The sequence below is a fragment of the Marmota monax genome, unplaced genomic scaffold (genome assembly GCF_021218885.2).
Source record: "Marmota monax isolate L192 unplaced genomic scaffold, Marmota_monax_Labrador192_F-V1.1 WCK01_AAM20220418_F8-fsc00004, whole genome shotgun sequence".
NCBI classification, from domain to species: Eukaryota; Metazoa; Chordata; class Mammalia; order Rodentia; family Sciuridae; genus Marmota; species Marmota monax.
This window is the reverse complement of record NW_026692881.1, coordinates 3,527,209-3,542,736: the sequence shown is the minus strand read 5'-3', so window position 1 is coordinate 3,542,736 and position 15,528 is coordinate 3,527,209. Positions and strand designations below refer to the sequence as shown.

The window sequence follows — 15,528 nt, the reverse complement described above, 5'->3', positions numbered from 1 at the left end:
TGGATTTTAGCTGTTTGTTTATTTGTTATCAGTTTGGGTCTTCTTTCCAGTAGACTCATGTCTGAAAGTTAGCGAGTGGTTCCTTCAGGGGTCACTGGATGCTGGTGACTAAATGCCAGGATTGGAGTATATCTGAGGATGACTGAGACTCTGCAGTCCTCATTGACCACCCTTCGGTCTTACTATGCTGAATTCTCGTAGACTTAGAAGCTTCTGGAACCCTAGGTGCCACAGGTCATGGTGAAATCCTCAACTCTCTGCACTAAAGGGACCTCCTGGGGTTGAAGTCTTGGGGGTTGGGCCTGGCTCACAACAGCTCTGCAGACTGTGGCAGGATTGGGACCAGGACCTGGAGTTCCAGAACCTTCCCCAGGGCCCTTGATGCCTTAGATGACATTCTCCAACATCACAGCTCACTTGCTAAGAGGGGCAAACCAAGGGTTCTGGTGTTTCTGGTGCTGAGAACAAGAATCTCAGCTGTATGGAGCCTGGCTCTGGGAGCACTACACCTGCGGGAGAGCCCCAGGCACCACCCAAGACTGTGACATTGGCTTGAGCTTGCACACTCTGCAGAGCCTTATGCGGTTTCCTGGGGAGGAGCAATGGGTAGAGGCATGAGGACAGGAAGGCAGAGAGTGGGGAGCAAAGGTGGGGAGCAAAGGTGGGGCGGGGAGAGAAAGAGAGAGAGAAACATAATTAAGACTTATTCTCAAGCACAAACTTTTTTTAAAAAAATCAAAGCAAAAAATCAGACCTTCCCCTCCTCACGGGAGGCCGAGAAAGGGCCCTTCATGGCAAACATGACTACCCCAGATGGTTTCGGTCATGTTGGGGGAGTCTGGGGAACTCTGATTTACTGGCAGAAGGTGGAGAGAAGGTGACTTATACCAGGCACAGCACACTTGAGTTGGCCTGGGTCCAGGAGGCCTGTTTGTGAAGGCTGTGGCCCGAGGGCTTGCCACATGGACGTGCAGCCCTTGGACCCCCAGACTGTCTCCTCCTAGGCAGCAAGTGCCAGGCCACATGTGTTCCAGAGCTGCATTTGCATCATTGGCAAACCAGTCCCATTTACAGGAGGACAATCCACAAGAAAGGAAATACTGCTTGCATTAAACTATTCTTCATATTATTTTTAATAGCAGAAAAAAATGCTGCTAATAGTGTATCCTGTGATCTTTATGGATAATTAGTGATGATAACTCATGATGATAGAAACCCTGAGGTTATAAAAAATGTGTAGCAACATAAAGAAAAATGCTTATTATGGTTAATATTAAAGGTTTTTAAAGTGAAGTACAATAAAAACAAAGCCAGGCAAATCTTTTTTGCATAATAATAACAAAGAAAACATGAATGAGAAATGTTCTTAAGTTATGGTAATGAGATTCTTCTTTCTCTCTTGATTCCAGATTACTACTACATGCACTGTTGTATGAAAGTTAATAACAGAATCTGGAGCTAAATTATTTGGACTCAAAGCCCAGCTGTACCATTTACTTACTAGATGTGTAACCTTTAGTAAGTTACATAACTTATCTGGGTTTTGATCCCTCATCGGTGAAAATAAGGATAGTAAAAGCATCTGACTTTTAGGATTATTGTGAGGATTAGATGTGTTAGCAGATGTAAATACGACAACTAGTAACTGCTATATAAGCACTTGCTACGTAAAAAATAAGTTTAATTCTCATAATTCATCCACAACCTCATGTATTAATCATAAGTAAGTGCTAACGTTGGTGTGATTTTCTTTCCATTTTTTTACTTCCTACTTGAAATTACTTTCACCTTTCTGTGGTGATAATCATGAACATACATAACTTATTCTTTTCCATTGACACCATGTCATGAGTATTTCCACCAGCATTTCTGATGGCCCATGATGTCCTGACCACTGCCCACCCCCTCTGTGCTCTGTCCCCACCTGTAGATCCCAAGTGTCATTGTTGGGTCCTACAATAAACATCACAGTTGATTGATTGGGAATAGGTGGTCATTCTCCGCCCTTCTCTTGCAACTTCTCCCATCAAGGTCCAGGATCTATTTCCCTGTTCCTAAGATCTGGGCTGGTCTTGTGACTTGTTTTGGCCAATAGCACGGGGTGGACATGAAGGTGGGTGTTTTCTGAGCCTCCCCTTGAGGAAGCCTCCACGTTCCTATTCCCAAATGGTGGATCCCTGCAGCCTTCTTGTGAACATTCTGGGCTAGTTTGAATGAAGAAAGACCACGTGGAAGCAAATCCAGTTGTTACAACAAGACTCTCCTGAACTAACAGCTATTCAACCCACAAACACATGAAGGAGTCCAGCCAAGATCCACAAAGCTGCCTCTCTAAACCTTAGAAGAATGAACAAGACCAGCCGAGACTAGAAGGAATGCTTAGCTGACCTGCAGTCGCATGGAAAATAACAACAACTTACTGCTTTGGGTCACTCAAGTTGGGGGTGTTTTTAAGGCAGTTACAGTTAATGGACATCATTACAGGAAGCAAGACCACAGATTTGCAGTCCCTCTGGTGGGTCCCCAGGGCTGAGGGCTCTGTCCACCTCCTCCAGGGTCTCTACTTCTGGGTCCTCATGTCTATTCTGGTACTGTTGCTGAAACCCTGAAGCCACTACATGTGTTTCTCAGTGGGCAATCTTTGTCCCTCCTGTCTGAGGTCCTTCCTGTCTGAGGTGGATGAGGAATCTCTCATCCACCATGAGTCTTCTACTGTGGGTTGAATCATTTTGCTGAACTTTGAAGCAGAGAGGGGCATGGGACTCCCAGTATCTGGGCAATCTCTCAAGTCTTGCCACAGGGCTCCCCAGGTCCTAAGCAGCCATCAGTTGACCCTAGTTTAAACCAGAACAGCTTTGCATCTCAGGGCCAGTGCCTGATGCCCCTTCAAGCCGACAGAGTTAGTATATTGAATGTTTCGTTTAAAAAATATTATGACAATGCTGCTATATAGATTGCTCTAATTTTGTAAATCTTTAAGAAAGACTTTTTATCAGGAAATTGGTAAATGGAGTCAATTCATCAAATCCACCATTTTTTCACATTAATTTTTGGAGATGGTTTTTGCCTTAACCCAGAGTCCTGGGCCTTCCATATCTCGACACTCCTGTGAGTTTCACGCAGCACTTAGATATAAAGCAGTGCCCAGAGAAGGCTTTAGAATGAGGAGCAGCTGCCATCCAGGTGTGGGTCACAGCTGGTGCTGGCAGCCCTGTATTAATTTCTTGACTGCAGATGGAGGCACAGGCACTTTCATATGTCCATGTGCTGGATTCCATGAGGCTAGATTCCAGGAACCTGACACACCCCAAAATCCTGCTCTCAGTTACACAACACCCTGATTCATTTTTCTCCCTCCTTTTCTCTCAATCCCAGTGTTGGTCCCGGAAGATAATGGGTGGAACCCTCAAGCCTGGGCAAGAATGCGTGAGCTTTGGTGTTTGGCATGGGAATCATCGCTCTCCTGCCCCAGTGGAAGCAGGCAGGGTCCAGCCTAACTCCATGGTAAGAGTGGGGGTTAGGGGGGAGTCAGGCTTGATGCCAAGTGCCCCACTGACTCCTCACTGCAGCCCCATGCAGATTCACTTATCATACCTTTTCACAGGGCAGGTGACTGAGGCTTAGCAAGGCTGGGGACCTGCTCAAGGACATGGATCTAGTGGGTGGGGAGCTGAGATGCCAACCGGAATGGCACTTTTCATCTAAGAAGTCTGCGGTCCAGCTTGGCGTGCTGTGTCGTCCAACCCATGCTACAGGAGACTTTCCCTCCCAGAAAAAGACAGGTAATTGTAGTGGAAAGAGGTGCACAGAGCCTGGCTTTCGGCTCTGCCCAGTTTCCTACTGGGCCTCACAGTTTTCCAATCTATACAATGGTGACAAGACCTCCCTAGGGTGGTAGCAAGGATTTAAATGCGATCACATGGTAAGGACCTGGAAATATGTTTAAAAGTTGTTTATATGTTTCTATAGTGGAAATTAAAAAAAATATATATATACACCTGAAGAAATTCAGTCTCAACTTAGAAGTCACAGCCCTAGGTTATTTTTCCAAAGTGTTATATGACTAACAAAGGGACTACTTTTGTACTGTGCACAAAGGGTGAACCTGGCCATGTTTCCTATGAACTGTGTGTACTTGTATATGTGTGTGTGTGTGTGTGTGTGTGTGTGTATGAGTTTGCGTGTATCTGGGTGTGTAATGTGTGGCACATGTACATGTGTATGTAGTGTGCATATATGTGTGTGTAGTATGTATGTCTGTGTTTTTGTGTATGTGTCTGCGTGCCTCTGTATGTGTAGTGTGTAAGTGTGTGTGTGTGAGTGGGCACAACACCACCCCTCAATGGTCTATTCTTGACAGCTTCTGAGCATCCCATGCTGGGGAGGGGTGAGAGGGGCCTAGGTTTGCAACTCATAGAAGTGTTCCTCCCCAGCAGGCCTGGGGGAGCAGAGTTACAGTGAGCCTGTGCTCACCCTTCACCTTGCCTGGGCAGATGCCTCACATTCTCTTTGCGGTTTTGCAATGTGCGAGGTGTGCGTGTGAGAACTGATTATTTTTACCCAGCCCCAGCTGGGTGTGATGCCAGCTGGAAAGAAGAGGTTTTCAGCGTCTGGAGAGAAGTAGCTTGAGGTTGGAGCTGTCATGTCTCACTCCCCACCCCTCACCCCTATCCACATCTGAGCTTCCCTTTGGGGTGGGTGGGACTCTTGGTTGCTAAGACAGGCATGAGGCTCTAGTGTTAGTCATGGGCTTTGGGGGCTATAGCCTTAGAGAAACAAGAAGGGCCGGGGCCTCCTTGGAATCTATGGGGAGGGTATTGAGTCAAAGCATGGGCCCTAGAATGGGGGTAGATCTGCTCTTCCAGGCCTCACCCTGAGCACGGAGCCCATTTGGGTGCCTCCATCTGGGTGCCTAGGAATGGAGCCTGGATATTGGCAGCCTGCATCTTTGGGGGCTGCAATGTGCCCCTCCAGGATGAAGCTCCTGGCACCTGCATGCCCCATCCACCCGCAGGTGGCTTGCACTGCTGGCCTGTGCATCAGGTCCACATTGCTGCAGTCGGGCACTCTTGGTTTGTAGATTCCATAAGCACCTTTGGCCCCCCAGCTCCTTTTTGTGTTCTATGTCTTCTTCTAGCTCACTCCAGGCCTTCAATGCCACTGCTGCCTCTTTCTGGACCATCAACCTCCATGGTCTGAGGCAGGGTTCCTGGCCCTTCATGGGGTCTCTTAAATCTCACTTCCTCTGACACCTCCCATCCAAGGGACAGGTACACCCAATGCCATTTCTTAATTGCGTCTTGCTTTTCCTTGATAGAATGTGTTCAGTTTGAAATGGTTAATTTGTTCCCTCTAAGCTCTAGGAGGCAAAGATCATACCTGTTGGTGGCCCCCTCTGTACCAGGGCCTCACACCAGGCTCAGGTGGGGGCTGATCAACGTGTCTGGCCTGTTCCGTGACCCCCTGGAGCTATTCCCTAACCCCAGGTATGAGCAGGTATGAGCACTTACCTTTCTGGGTTGTCAGGTTGAGAGCAGGAACTCTGTGGCAGCAGAGTTTCCAGGACTTGGCAGGATGCCTTTTCCCTGAGGATGGATACAAAAAAGCCCAGACACTCCTTTAGTGCACTTGGGGGTACCCTGGGGTGGTTCTGGGCAGGGAGACCCAGGTTCAGGAAACTCAGGATGAGCCAGGCTATGTGAGAGAAAGGGTGAACTTTGCTGTATTTTAGTTTTCAGAAATAATAAAGTCAATGTTGGAAGATGGCTATGCCCTCAGAATATGTCCTCCTCATTTTCCTGTCCGAAGAACCATTCTGTGGCCCAGAAATGTCCATGCCCTTCCACACAGTCTCCCCTGGCAATCTAGCCTAAGAATCCTAAGTATAGGAAATATTTTATGTACACGTTTTTTTTTTTTTCTTTTACATATACTTACTACAGTGCAACATTTTGAACCATCTAAATGTCTGAGCATATAAATTTGTGCTATCTCACTCACTTGATGGCAAATTATACATGAGACTATTATATTATATATTATATTATATATTGAAAATAATGTCAATTTTGGGATCTGCCATAGATAGTCCTAAATGGAATAATAGGAAGCTTTATGGAGAAATATATTCATCCTTATTGAGTTGCCATTAGAGTAGCATTGGTGACCTCTAAGATATCCAAAAATATATTTCTGCTTATGTCAGAAATATGATTTTAAGTTGAAGGCTTGAAGGCCATCATTTATAACAAATGCCATCAGCTGTGTTTTCTGTTATTTATCCACTGCAGTTCAGCAACATTTTTCATGTTTGCTCATTCATACATTTCTTAGTTTTGTATTTTAAAGGTTTAAGCTTTTTCCCAGTGAAGTAACATCACATACAGATTGTTTAAAGTCTTAGTAAACAAGTTTTTATAATACAAAAAGACCAAATATTGACCATATAGAGATATTAGCAATTAAAAAAAAGATGCACATAAGACTGAAAAGAAATAAACAGAATATTGAAATGGTTATACTTTTTTTTTTGATACAGGGGATTGAATTCAGGGGCACTCGACCACTGAGCCACATCCCCAGCCCCCTATTTTGTATTTTATTTAGAGACAGGGTCTCACTGAATTGCTTAGCGCTTCACTAAGTTGCTGGGGCTAGCTTTGAATTCTCAATCCTCCTGCCTCAGCCTCCCAAGCTGCAGGGATTACATGTGTGCACCACCATTCGTGGCCAGAACATGGTTATTCTTGAATCAAGAAATCATGGGTGTTTTTCTCCCCTTTACATATTTCTACATCCCTGTCTCTAATAAATGTTGAAATAACCAAAACCATTGAGACAAAAAAAAAAAAAAACAAACTTGGTAGTTTCTAGAGTATCAGGTAAGAGAAAAAGCCCCAAATATTCAGCTATCTAAATGAAGAAAGGCAGGGGAGCTAAATATTCACATCCACAAGGGTGGAAAGACCATGCTCCCCACTTCTGAACATGTATAAATGTGCCCCATATCTATCCCCATTTCATACATACCCTCATCCCATCTGCCTGTGCAAGATGTTTGGGATGTTCAAATTCAGATAGTCAACTAATTAATTATTCATTCAGCACTAATTTGCTCTGTCCCAGCCATGCTACAGATCCAACAGAGTGGCTCCAGATTTTCTAGACAGGTTGGACTCACGTGCAGCAATCTAGCTGGGAGGTCTTGGGTTTGCATGTAAGCGCGATGGTTCACCTAGGCTGTCTTTTTTGGGGGAGTTGGAGCTATTGAAAGAGATTGTAGGTCCTGAAGCCCCAAAGCCACCTGTTTGGTGCTAACTATGGATAGAGGCACTGCATGGGTTCAGGAGCAAGAGCCTGTCTTGTGCAGGATTGCCTGCCAAAGCCTGAACTCCAACAGTTCCTGTTTGGAAACTTCCTAGAAACTAGAATTCAGGTAGTACCTCAGGTACTAGCACCCCAGGGGGGCAGCCCTACCTTCTGAGGAGAAGATGGAGAAACAGAGAAGCAGGATACAGAACAGGCTGGAAAGTATTAGAAGCCTCATGGTGAGGTGACTGGAGTCTCAAGTCTTCAGCTGGAGCTGTGCTGCAGAAGGCTTCCCTCAGGGCCACTACGGCATTTATAGAGAGTGACAGGGAGAGGCGTTTTCCAATGGGCAGGGCACCAGCAGCACTGAAAGTCCTGAAGAGTACAATCAGCTCCTCCCAAGAGGAAACTTTCAGTTTTTTGAGAAGTCAGGAGCATTTAGTGACCTGTAACACAGACAACTGTAAATGCCTAGCCCCTGAGCTCCCTGATCTGGTTTCAGTGGTCAGAGCAGGAAACTCCTGTTATAGGGGGAGAGCCACTTCCTAGGGTTGAACATTAACTTTTAGTATATGGAATAATCATATGCATGTCTTCCTGCTCATTCCTCAGATGAAGCTGGGATAAGGACCATAAAACCCTTTGCAATGCCTCAGGGATGGCCAAACAACCTGGGTTTGAATCCTTACTCCTTCATTTATCAGCAATGTGACCTTGAACTTGTTGTTGAATATCTCTGAGTATGCATCCAGCTGTAAAATGGGCACAGAGATTGAGAGTTCAAAGCCATCTGCAGCAAGTTAGTGAGGCTCTAAGCAATTAGTGAGACGCTGTTTCTAAATAAAATACAAAATAGGGCTGGGGATGTGGCTCAGTGGTTGAATGCCTCTGAGTTCCATTTCCAGTACCCCCAACCAAAAAACAAAAAACAAAAACCCAAGGAGTAGTTGCACTATTGTTAAATTATTCAGGTGCGGGATAATTGTTTCATATGGTGATAAAATGATAGGGTACTTCAGGTATAGGGCTAGCCTGAAAGGCATGGAGGAGGGAAGTATCCAACCAGGATTGGCATGGGGAAGTTGGCCATGGGTGCAGGAGGCTCATTGGTTACCCATTCACTGGACATGTACCACCAGCTGGGCCACATTTTGGGCCTCAGGAACACAGAGACACTGTGTCTGGCCTCAGGTGACTTCTTTGGTGGAGGCAGCCATGCAGACAGGTGACTACCACACTGGATCCTAAGTGCTGTCCATGACAAAGGCTAGTGAGGGATATTGTACAGTGAAGGAGTTGGGGAGGAGGCAGTTTTGTAGAGATGGGCTAGATTGAGTGGGAAGTGGGATGGGGGCGGGATAGCATGATGAGTCAGGTCATGGTGGGCTGCTAGAGGTGAGGTGTTGGATTGGCTAAGGTATGAAAAGAGGAGGTATAGGGGTCTTTCAGCTGGGGAGAGACTGATGGTGTGAACGCTTTGAGTTCCTTTTCCATCAGGAATGGTCTCTGGATGTCCCTTTAATAATGGTGCATGGTTGCCTGAGCACATGCAAGACCCTGGCATTAAGGGGCAAGTTGGGTGCTGCCAGTGTGGTAGCATATACCTATAATTCCAGTGCTCCAGAGGCTGAGGCAGGAGGATCGTGAATTCAAAGCCAGCCTCAGCAATAGCAAGGCACTAAACAAGTCAGTGAGACCCTGTCTCTAAATAAAATTCAAAACAGGGCTGGGGATGTGGCTCAGTGGTTGAGTTCCCCTGAGTTCAATCCCCAGTACCCCCAGACCCCTAAAAAGATAGAGTTGGGTGCCCCTGCGCCTATAATGTACAGTGAGTGGGTGTCTCTTATGCACCTTGCCAAGCCTCTGCCTGGGCTGTACTCTAAGCCCCTATTCCTGAACTAGCTCCTGCCTGTCCTTCCAGATCCAGCTTGAGTCTCCTCCTTGTGAATCATCCATGACGCCTGGAACAGCAGTGGTCACATAAGCTGTGACTGTTACCTCTTAGCATGCTCTTTCCCCCAGATGCAGAGACTATGGTGATACAGGGCCTGGTGAATGGACAGCAGGATCCCTGAGGAATGACAGTAATTTTATTGAAAATGTGTCCGAGGGGGTTTCCTGTTGAGCATGGGTCGGGGTGGGGCGGGAAGAGGCTGTCCCAGGCTGAAGAAGCAATATAAATTTTGTGTGGCTGGAGAGAAGATGGGCCAGCCTGCAGGAGCTCCTTTCTGGAAGCCAGCAAGTAAAGACATACACACAGCTGGCATGAGTGCACACGCATATTTGCGTTTATGCTTGGAATGGGATGGCCATCTGTCCTTTGTCTTAAGAATCATGTCCTTCTAACTAAGGAAATGATGGTGGTTCCCAGACTAGAAAGGCATGTGGGAAGATGGCATCGTCTGTTCAAATCTCCAGGATCTCCCTGGTTCCTGGCAGCCAAGTCAGATGATTTCCTGCTGTTGAAGCCTAATCTATGGCCCTTCTATTCCCTGTTCCTTCTCATTTGCTGCAGGTTAGAGAAGCAATTTAATCCACATGCTTAACAGCTCAACGGGCAAGTCAATGGCTAGGGGCAATTTTGGCAGCCATCCCGTATGCTTTTATATGTTTGCAAAGCTTTAAAGTCAATCCCCACAAAGAAACTGGTTGGGGCAGTTAAGCTTCCGAACTAGACCTCATCCTTGTTAGTTACCCAGCCTGATTCCCTTTGTGGCCTGTTATCTGAATTCTGATGGCTATGCTGAATGTGCAGTGGCCATGTCAGGGGATTCCAGCAGGAAGAACCTGGGAATTTACCAGGGACAGAACCAGTGCTGGTGTCCAGGAGATACTGGGGGCAGCCACTGTTGGAAGAAGAGAGAGTCAGAAGGTGGGACTTCTCTTGAGGATGCATGTGCCTGCCAACACTCTATTCTTACTTAGATTGCAATAAACTGCCAGTTTCCTAATGGTGTTTCCTAAGATTAGGACTATATCCATGATCCACATTAAGGATAGTACTACTGTTTTACTAATTTCATATTTTATCTGGGGTTGTTTGGGAGTGCTGCCACCGAGTTCTCTGAGCAGCCGCATACCTTGGGCTGCCACTTATATTGTCACCTGTTGTAACAGGTACTACTGGAAGAGTCCCTTATTGTTTTGGGCAAACCATCATTAGAGGGGAAGGGAACAGTCCAGCGGGCAGAGGGGCAGCTAAGAATTTAAGGCCAACTCCTAAACATGAACTCTAATCTCTTGGGGAGTACAGAAATTAGGAGTGGACTCTTAGGGAAGTGAAGAGATTTGTCTGTAACCTACTGACCAACTAAACTGGGATTTGGATAACTTTCCTAGTATTTGGCAGCCATTCAGCTATGGAATTGGAAATAGACTTCGGGTTCATACCACAGGTTTTTTTCCTCCTTACAGAACAGAATGCTAAGGGCACTGTCCACTAAGGGCAGGAGAAATCAGTTATCTTCAGGGGTTCTAGTCCTCATACACTCACACATACCAGTCACAGATTTGCAGGTTTCTCTGGGACTGTACATTTCAGTGGAAAAAGGGACTCATTTGTCAGAATTCTGCTTTCTAAAGGCTCACAGAAAATTACTGAAGCAATCCAGGCCCACGTTAATTTAAATAACACCCAGTATAAAGTGTAAATTCCATGCTCAACCCCATTCCTCAGGGACAATCGATGTTCACAGATTTTCACCTGCTATTAACATTTCAAAGATAGCTGTCAACTTCTTATTTTTAAAAAGGAAGAAACACCTCTGGCTTTTTAGAATATTCAGAATCTCATGTTGAGCTGGGAGAGGTGAAAATGAGAAGCATTTTAACGGGAACACCTGCTAGTTTTAAGCACATGCAGTTTAGGTACCAAAAAGCTACTCAAATTTGACGCTTTGAATGATTTCCAAAGATGATTTTGAAAATTTGTCAGCCTTCCTGAGAAAGAAGTCTCCAGACAAGCACTTAAAATTCTAGAGATTTTACAAGGAAGGAAAACAGTTCAAGTCAAATTTGCCATTTCTAAGACCAGTGAGGATGCTGCCTGTAATGTTCCCACCCTTTATGGTTAGAGCATTTTTTGCCCCGTGTCCTACACTGCAGTTTTGGGTGAAACACTCTCTGTCCGAGTGTTTTATGGATCCTATAATGGACCAGAGTTTACTCTCCTTCCTTTATTTGCCTGGCAAACTGCAGATCGGCTCTGAAGGGAGGGTGGGACTAGGTCCTGGACACTATCCTTTGCTTGTCCTCTCACTGAATTTCCTTCCTGTTTGAGGGAGGCAGGAGCTTCTATCTTGTCTTAAGGAAAATGAAGTTTCCCTTCACTTTGCAAAAAAGGTCTTGGGAATTTCTCAACTGCAGCCAGGTCTGTGTACTACAAAACCGTGGTTCTCCCCTGAGTTCCAGGAAATAACCTACAACATGGATGTTTAGCTTACACTCCACCCCATATTGTGCTCCACACCCCCCTGAAAGAGGAGACTGTCCTCTACTTTTTACAGTTAATCTGAACTTCCTCATAACCTCCAATCTACTGGGTTTTGCTTGCCTCTGGGCGTCCTGCTGTGTGGTCAAGGCTGGTGAATGAGGCATCTGGCCCCTTGCTGACCCCTTTGCTTTCACTGGAGCTTTAAATCTTCCCATTGTTATTCACATCTCCCTTCCCCCTAACCCTGTCCACCTACAGCCTTTGCTGTGGGGTTATTCTGCCTGGCCTTGGTGGCCACCTACAGGTGGAACATCGTGATTTCCACCATATCACAAAGGCTTGTGGGGAGACTAGAAGGCATTGATTGGCTTTTCCATTCTTCCGTGGCCACTCCATATTGGTGTTGGAGCACCTGTGAAGCCATAGTCTTTGACTCCCTGATAGAAATAACCCTTTAGCTTTCACCTTTTGTCTTTCTGGGCCTTTTGGGCTTTTCCCCCTTACTCCACCCCATGTTTTTGGCTGGTATGGGGCACCAGCAGGCTGATAAGACAATTTTTGTCTCCCTGCCTCCCCTATTCTTGTGCAAAGCACAGCCTTTACAGTCACATGACCCAGGCTCTAACCAGAGTGCTACTATGTTTTAGATGACAAGACTGGTATACTAAAATGTTGACTGTAGGGAAATTTATTTATTTTGTAATATTATGTGGTCAATTTCCAGAAAGGAGGGTGCCGAGATTTTCCCTCCCTTTTTGCCAACCCCAGAATGTTTATTATCATAACAGTTCAGGATAAAAGACTTCAACATGCTGAATAGTCATTCTGACCCCGAGATGCTATAGTGATATTTTATTTAATTCCTATCCAAGATTCAATACCATTTCAAGATTTAAAAATATTTTGATTTTTTTTTTTAAAAAACGTTTCTAGTCACCATTGACTTAGATTTACATTTTCTGAAGAATTAATTCTCTCATAATATGCTAAAAATGTATTTTATTTTACAACAAATTGTGATTGTATGTAATTATTAGGTTCAGTGAGGGAATGATTGAATCAAACTAATTAACATATTCCTAACTGCAACCTAATCAAAATGCCTTCATCTACCCTCTCCCCAGTTCCTGATAAATACCATTATTCTCTGTTTCTGAGTTTGATTTAGATCTTACATATAAGAGGACATATGACTTTTGTCTTTTGTTGACTGGCTTATTTCTTTTAACATGTCTTCTAGGGCCATCCATGTTGTTGCAAGGACAGACTTTTTTCAAGGCAAAGTAATATTCCATTGTATGTGTGAATTTCTTTATCCTTTCATCCACTGACACACATTTAGCTTGTGAATAATGTTGCAATGAATATAGGTATGAAGATACCTCTTTGACATACTGATTTCAAGTTTTTAGTATATACCTAGAAGTGGAAATGCTGGATCTCACTCCCTTTTTCAATGAAAACCTGTCTCCAGAAAATACTCAACCACCTACTTGTGCTCAAGGATATCTGATACTTCTTTGGTGGGGAATGACTTCCTTGTCACAGTTAAAAGGAAAAGTGTGTGGGGCACATGTGTGCGCACACACTGAAATTCAGGTCTGAATAACTGATGCCAATCCAATTATTTGATGGAGAAAGGTGAGAGGACAAGCTCACCAATTGCAATAGCCCAGCAGAAGGGAGGGTGTGCAGACAGGAGCTTGGGTGCCAAGGTTTTCTGCTTCTGCCAGCACTTGGGGCTGGACAATAGCAAGGTTTGGAATGGACCTTTTGTCAGTGACTGTTCTAATGCTGTATTATTTGGCAGCAGGCTTCCCAGAAGTGTTGCTTTGTTTCCTATTCTCACCCCCACAGCAGGTGTGGGGGCAGCAGGCAGGGGCGGTAGATGTGTGTAGTGCGGCTTGAACTGTGTAGCTTTTCGGCAAACTTCTACTCCGCTGGAGGAATAAGGGTAGGGCCTTGAAGGCTCTGGGTCCAGTATTACAGTGGAGCAACATCTTGTTTTCCTGGATCTTTCCATAAGCTCAACTCTGAAATTTTTCTTTTGGTGGTGGTGGTGGGGATACCAGGGATTGAACTCAGGGCCACTCAACCACTGAGCCACATCCCCAGCCCTAGTTTGTCTTTTACTTTATTTAGACACAGGGTCTCACTGAGTTGCTTAGTGTCTTGCTTCTGCCAAGGCTGGCTTTAAACTTGCAATCCTCCTGCTTCAGCCTCCTGAGCTGCTGGTATTGAAGGTGTGTGCTAACTTGCCCAGCAAATCTGAGATGTTATAATGTTTTAATGATTTTTGACTTTCTCTCCATATGTACTTTCCTTTTTACAAAATTTACTTAATGGCAGCTATATTATACTGAAAAAGATACACAACTCTCCATTTTCTAACCAAAGACAGAGTTTCCCCTGACAATTTACCACAGTGAAAAATATAATTTTTCCAGTTTAGACTGCTCTATTTAAATGAGGCAGGTGATTTCTGCGGGTGACACTAATTGACTTGAGCTTACGTATAAGCAGTCTTGGAGGGCATTTTCAAGCACAAACAGAATTTAGTCAGAGTCCTTCGGAAGGGGTAATTTTAAAATAAGGATGTAAAAACTTCGGTTCTAAAAATGTGACTAAAGACAATAGGCCCTTTGATATTTCACTTTAAAATTACATTGATACTGGATGGGGAAAGGGAAATTTGGCATCTATAATTTTTATTTATGGAAACAAACTAATAAACCAGAATCAGCAATTAATAACAGAATTTAGTCAGGGTCCTTTAGAGGGGGTAAGCTCTCTGTGAAGTAGGTCAGGACACGACCTATCATGCTGCATGTAGGGCCTGGCCGCCATTCTCCTTCCCAAGCATCAACCCTTCCCTTCTGTGCTGTATATTGACACATAATGTTCCCAAGGGCTCTTGGCACATTTGCCTCTTCCTCTGTCCTGTTGCAATTTTCCAAATAATCCTTTTGTAGTTTCTCAATGACTTTGCCTTGATTCATGGAATCATTTGTTGCTATTTTCCATGGTTTACTATTACTTAATAGAGTGCATAATAAATGTTGATCTCTCAAGGATGACTCAGGTGAAGATTACCAGTGTTCTATTAGGGCATGAGATTCCCCACCTAACATTGTTTCTGTCTCCAACACTGCGTTCCCAAAGGTCAGGAGGGCCAGCTGTCTTCTAACAGTAAATCCCACCTGGTTACTGCCCACCAGTAAATTCCTGTTTGGGAGGCATTCTGCACTGCTGAAACTGGCCTAGTCAACATGTGTATAGGTAATTGGGCGTGGCTAGCTTGTTTGTATTTTCTTGTGAAAATTTCCTCTGAATCTTTATGTCATTTTAATAGTGCTCACTGCCAAGACACTCATCCAGTGGCCGGGACTGTGGCTGTTTATGTGGGGCTGCTATGCTTCAGAAGGCAGTTACTTTATTCATAAGCCTCCCCTCTTACACACTCATGTCTTCCCACTGAATGCTCATTAGACACCCTTCAAGCAACCAAAAGGGCTTTTATATTTTGTGTGACTTTTAAACCACAGATCTCAGTTATCCTTTAACACTTCAAAAGACATGTCTGAAAATGTAAAATGCTAATTTTATTTTTCTGCCTAAAGCCTATCAATTTTCAGATCTATATACTCTTCCGTGTGGATGAGGGGAAATGAACTCTGCATGTTAACAGGAGTAAAGAAGCCAGATTTTTTTTTAGTTATCATTTTAGAGCTATGATATATAATCACATTTTATATCACTCACTTTTCTATTTTATATAGTCTTCACTG

The 15,528-nt window shown here is 44.5% G+C and overlaps 1 protein-coding gene across 1 annotated transcript; it reads right to left on the bottom strand.

Moving 5' to 3' along the window:
• Positions 1-7,792, bottom strand: Gpr15lg (G protein-coupled receptor 15 ligand). The gene is made up of 3 exons (XM_046450298.2): positions 7,477-7,792; positions 5,511-5,585; positions 1-589 (listed from the first exon to the last, which is right to left on the bottom strand). The coding sequence occupies exons 1-3, from the start codon at positions 7,544-7,546 to the stop codon at positions 504-506; spliced, it is 231 nt and encodes a 76-aa protein (XP_046306254.1). The 5' UTR covers positions 7,547-7,792; the 3' UTR covers positions 1-503.
• Between the last annotated feature and the right edge of the window lie 7,736 nt (positions 7,793-15,528).

Bases quoted from the DNA above. Each gene is read 5' to 3' on its own strand.
- Gpr15lg (XM_046450298.2), bottom strand. From the start codon at position 7,546: ATGAGGCTTCTAATACTTTCCAGCCTGTTCTGTATCCTGCTTCTCTGT. The intron at 5,586-7,476 runs GTAGGGCTGCCC...ATCCATCCTCAG, and splicing joins CTCCATCTTCTCCTCAGAAG to GGAAAAGGCATCCTGCCAAG. The intron at 590-5,510 runs GTAAGTGCTCAT...GCTCCTCCCCAG, and splicing joins CAACCTGACAACCCAGAAAG to GAAACCGCATAAGGCTCTGC.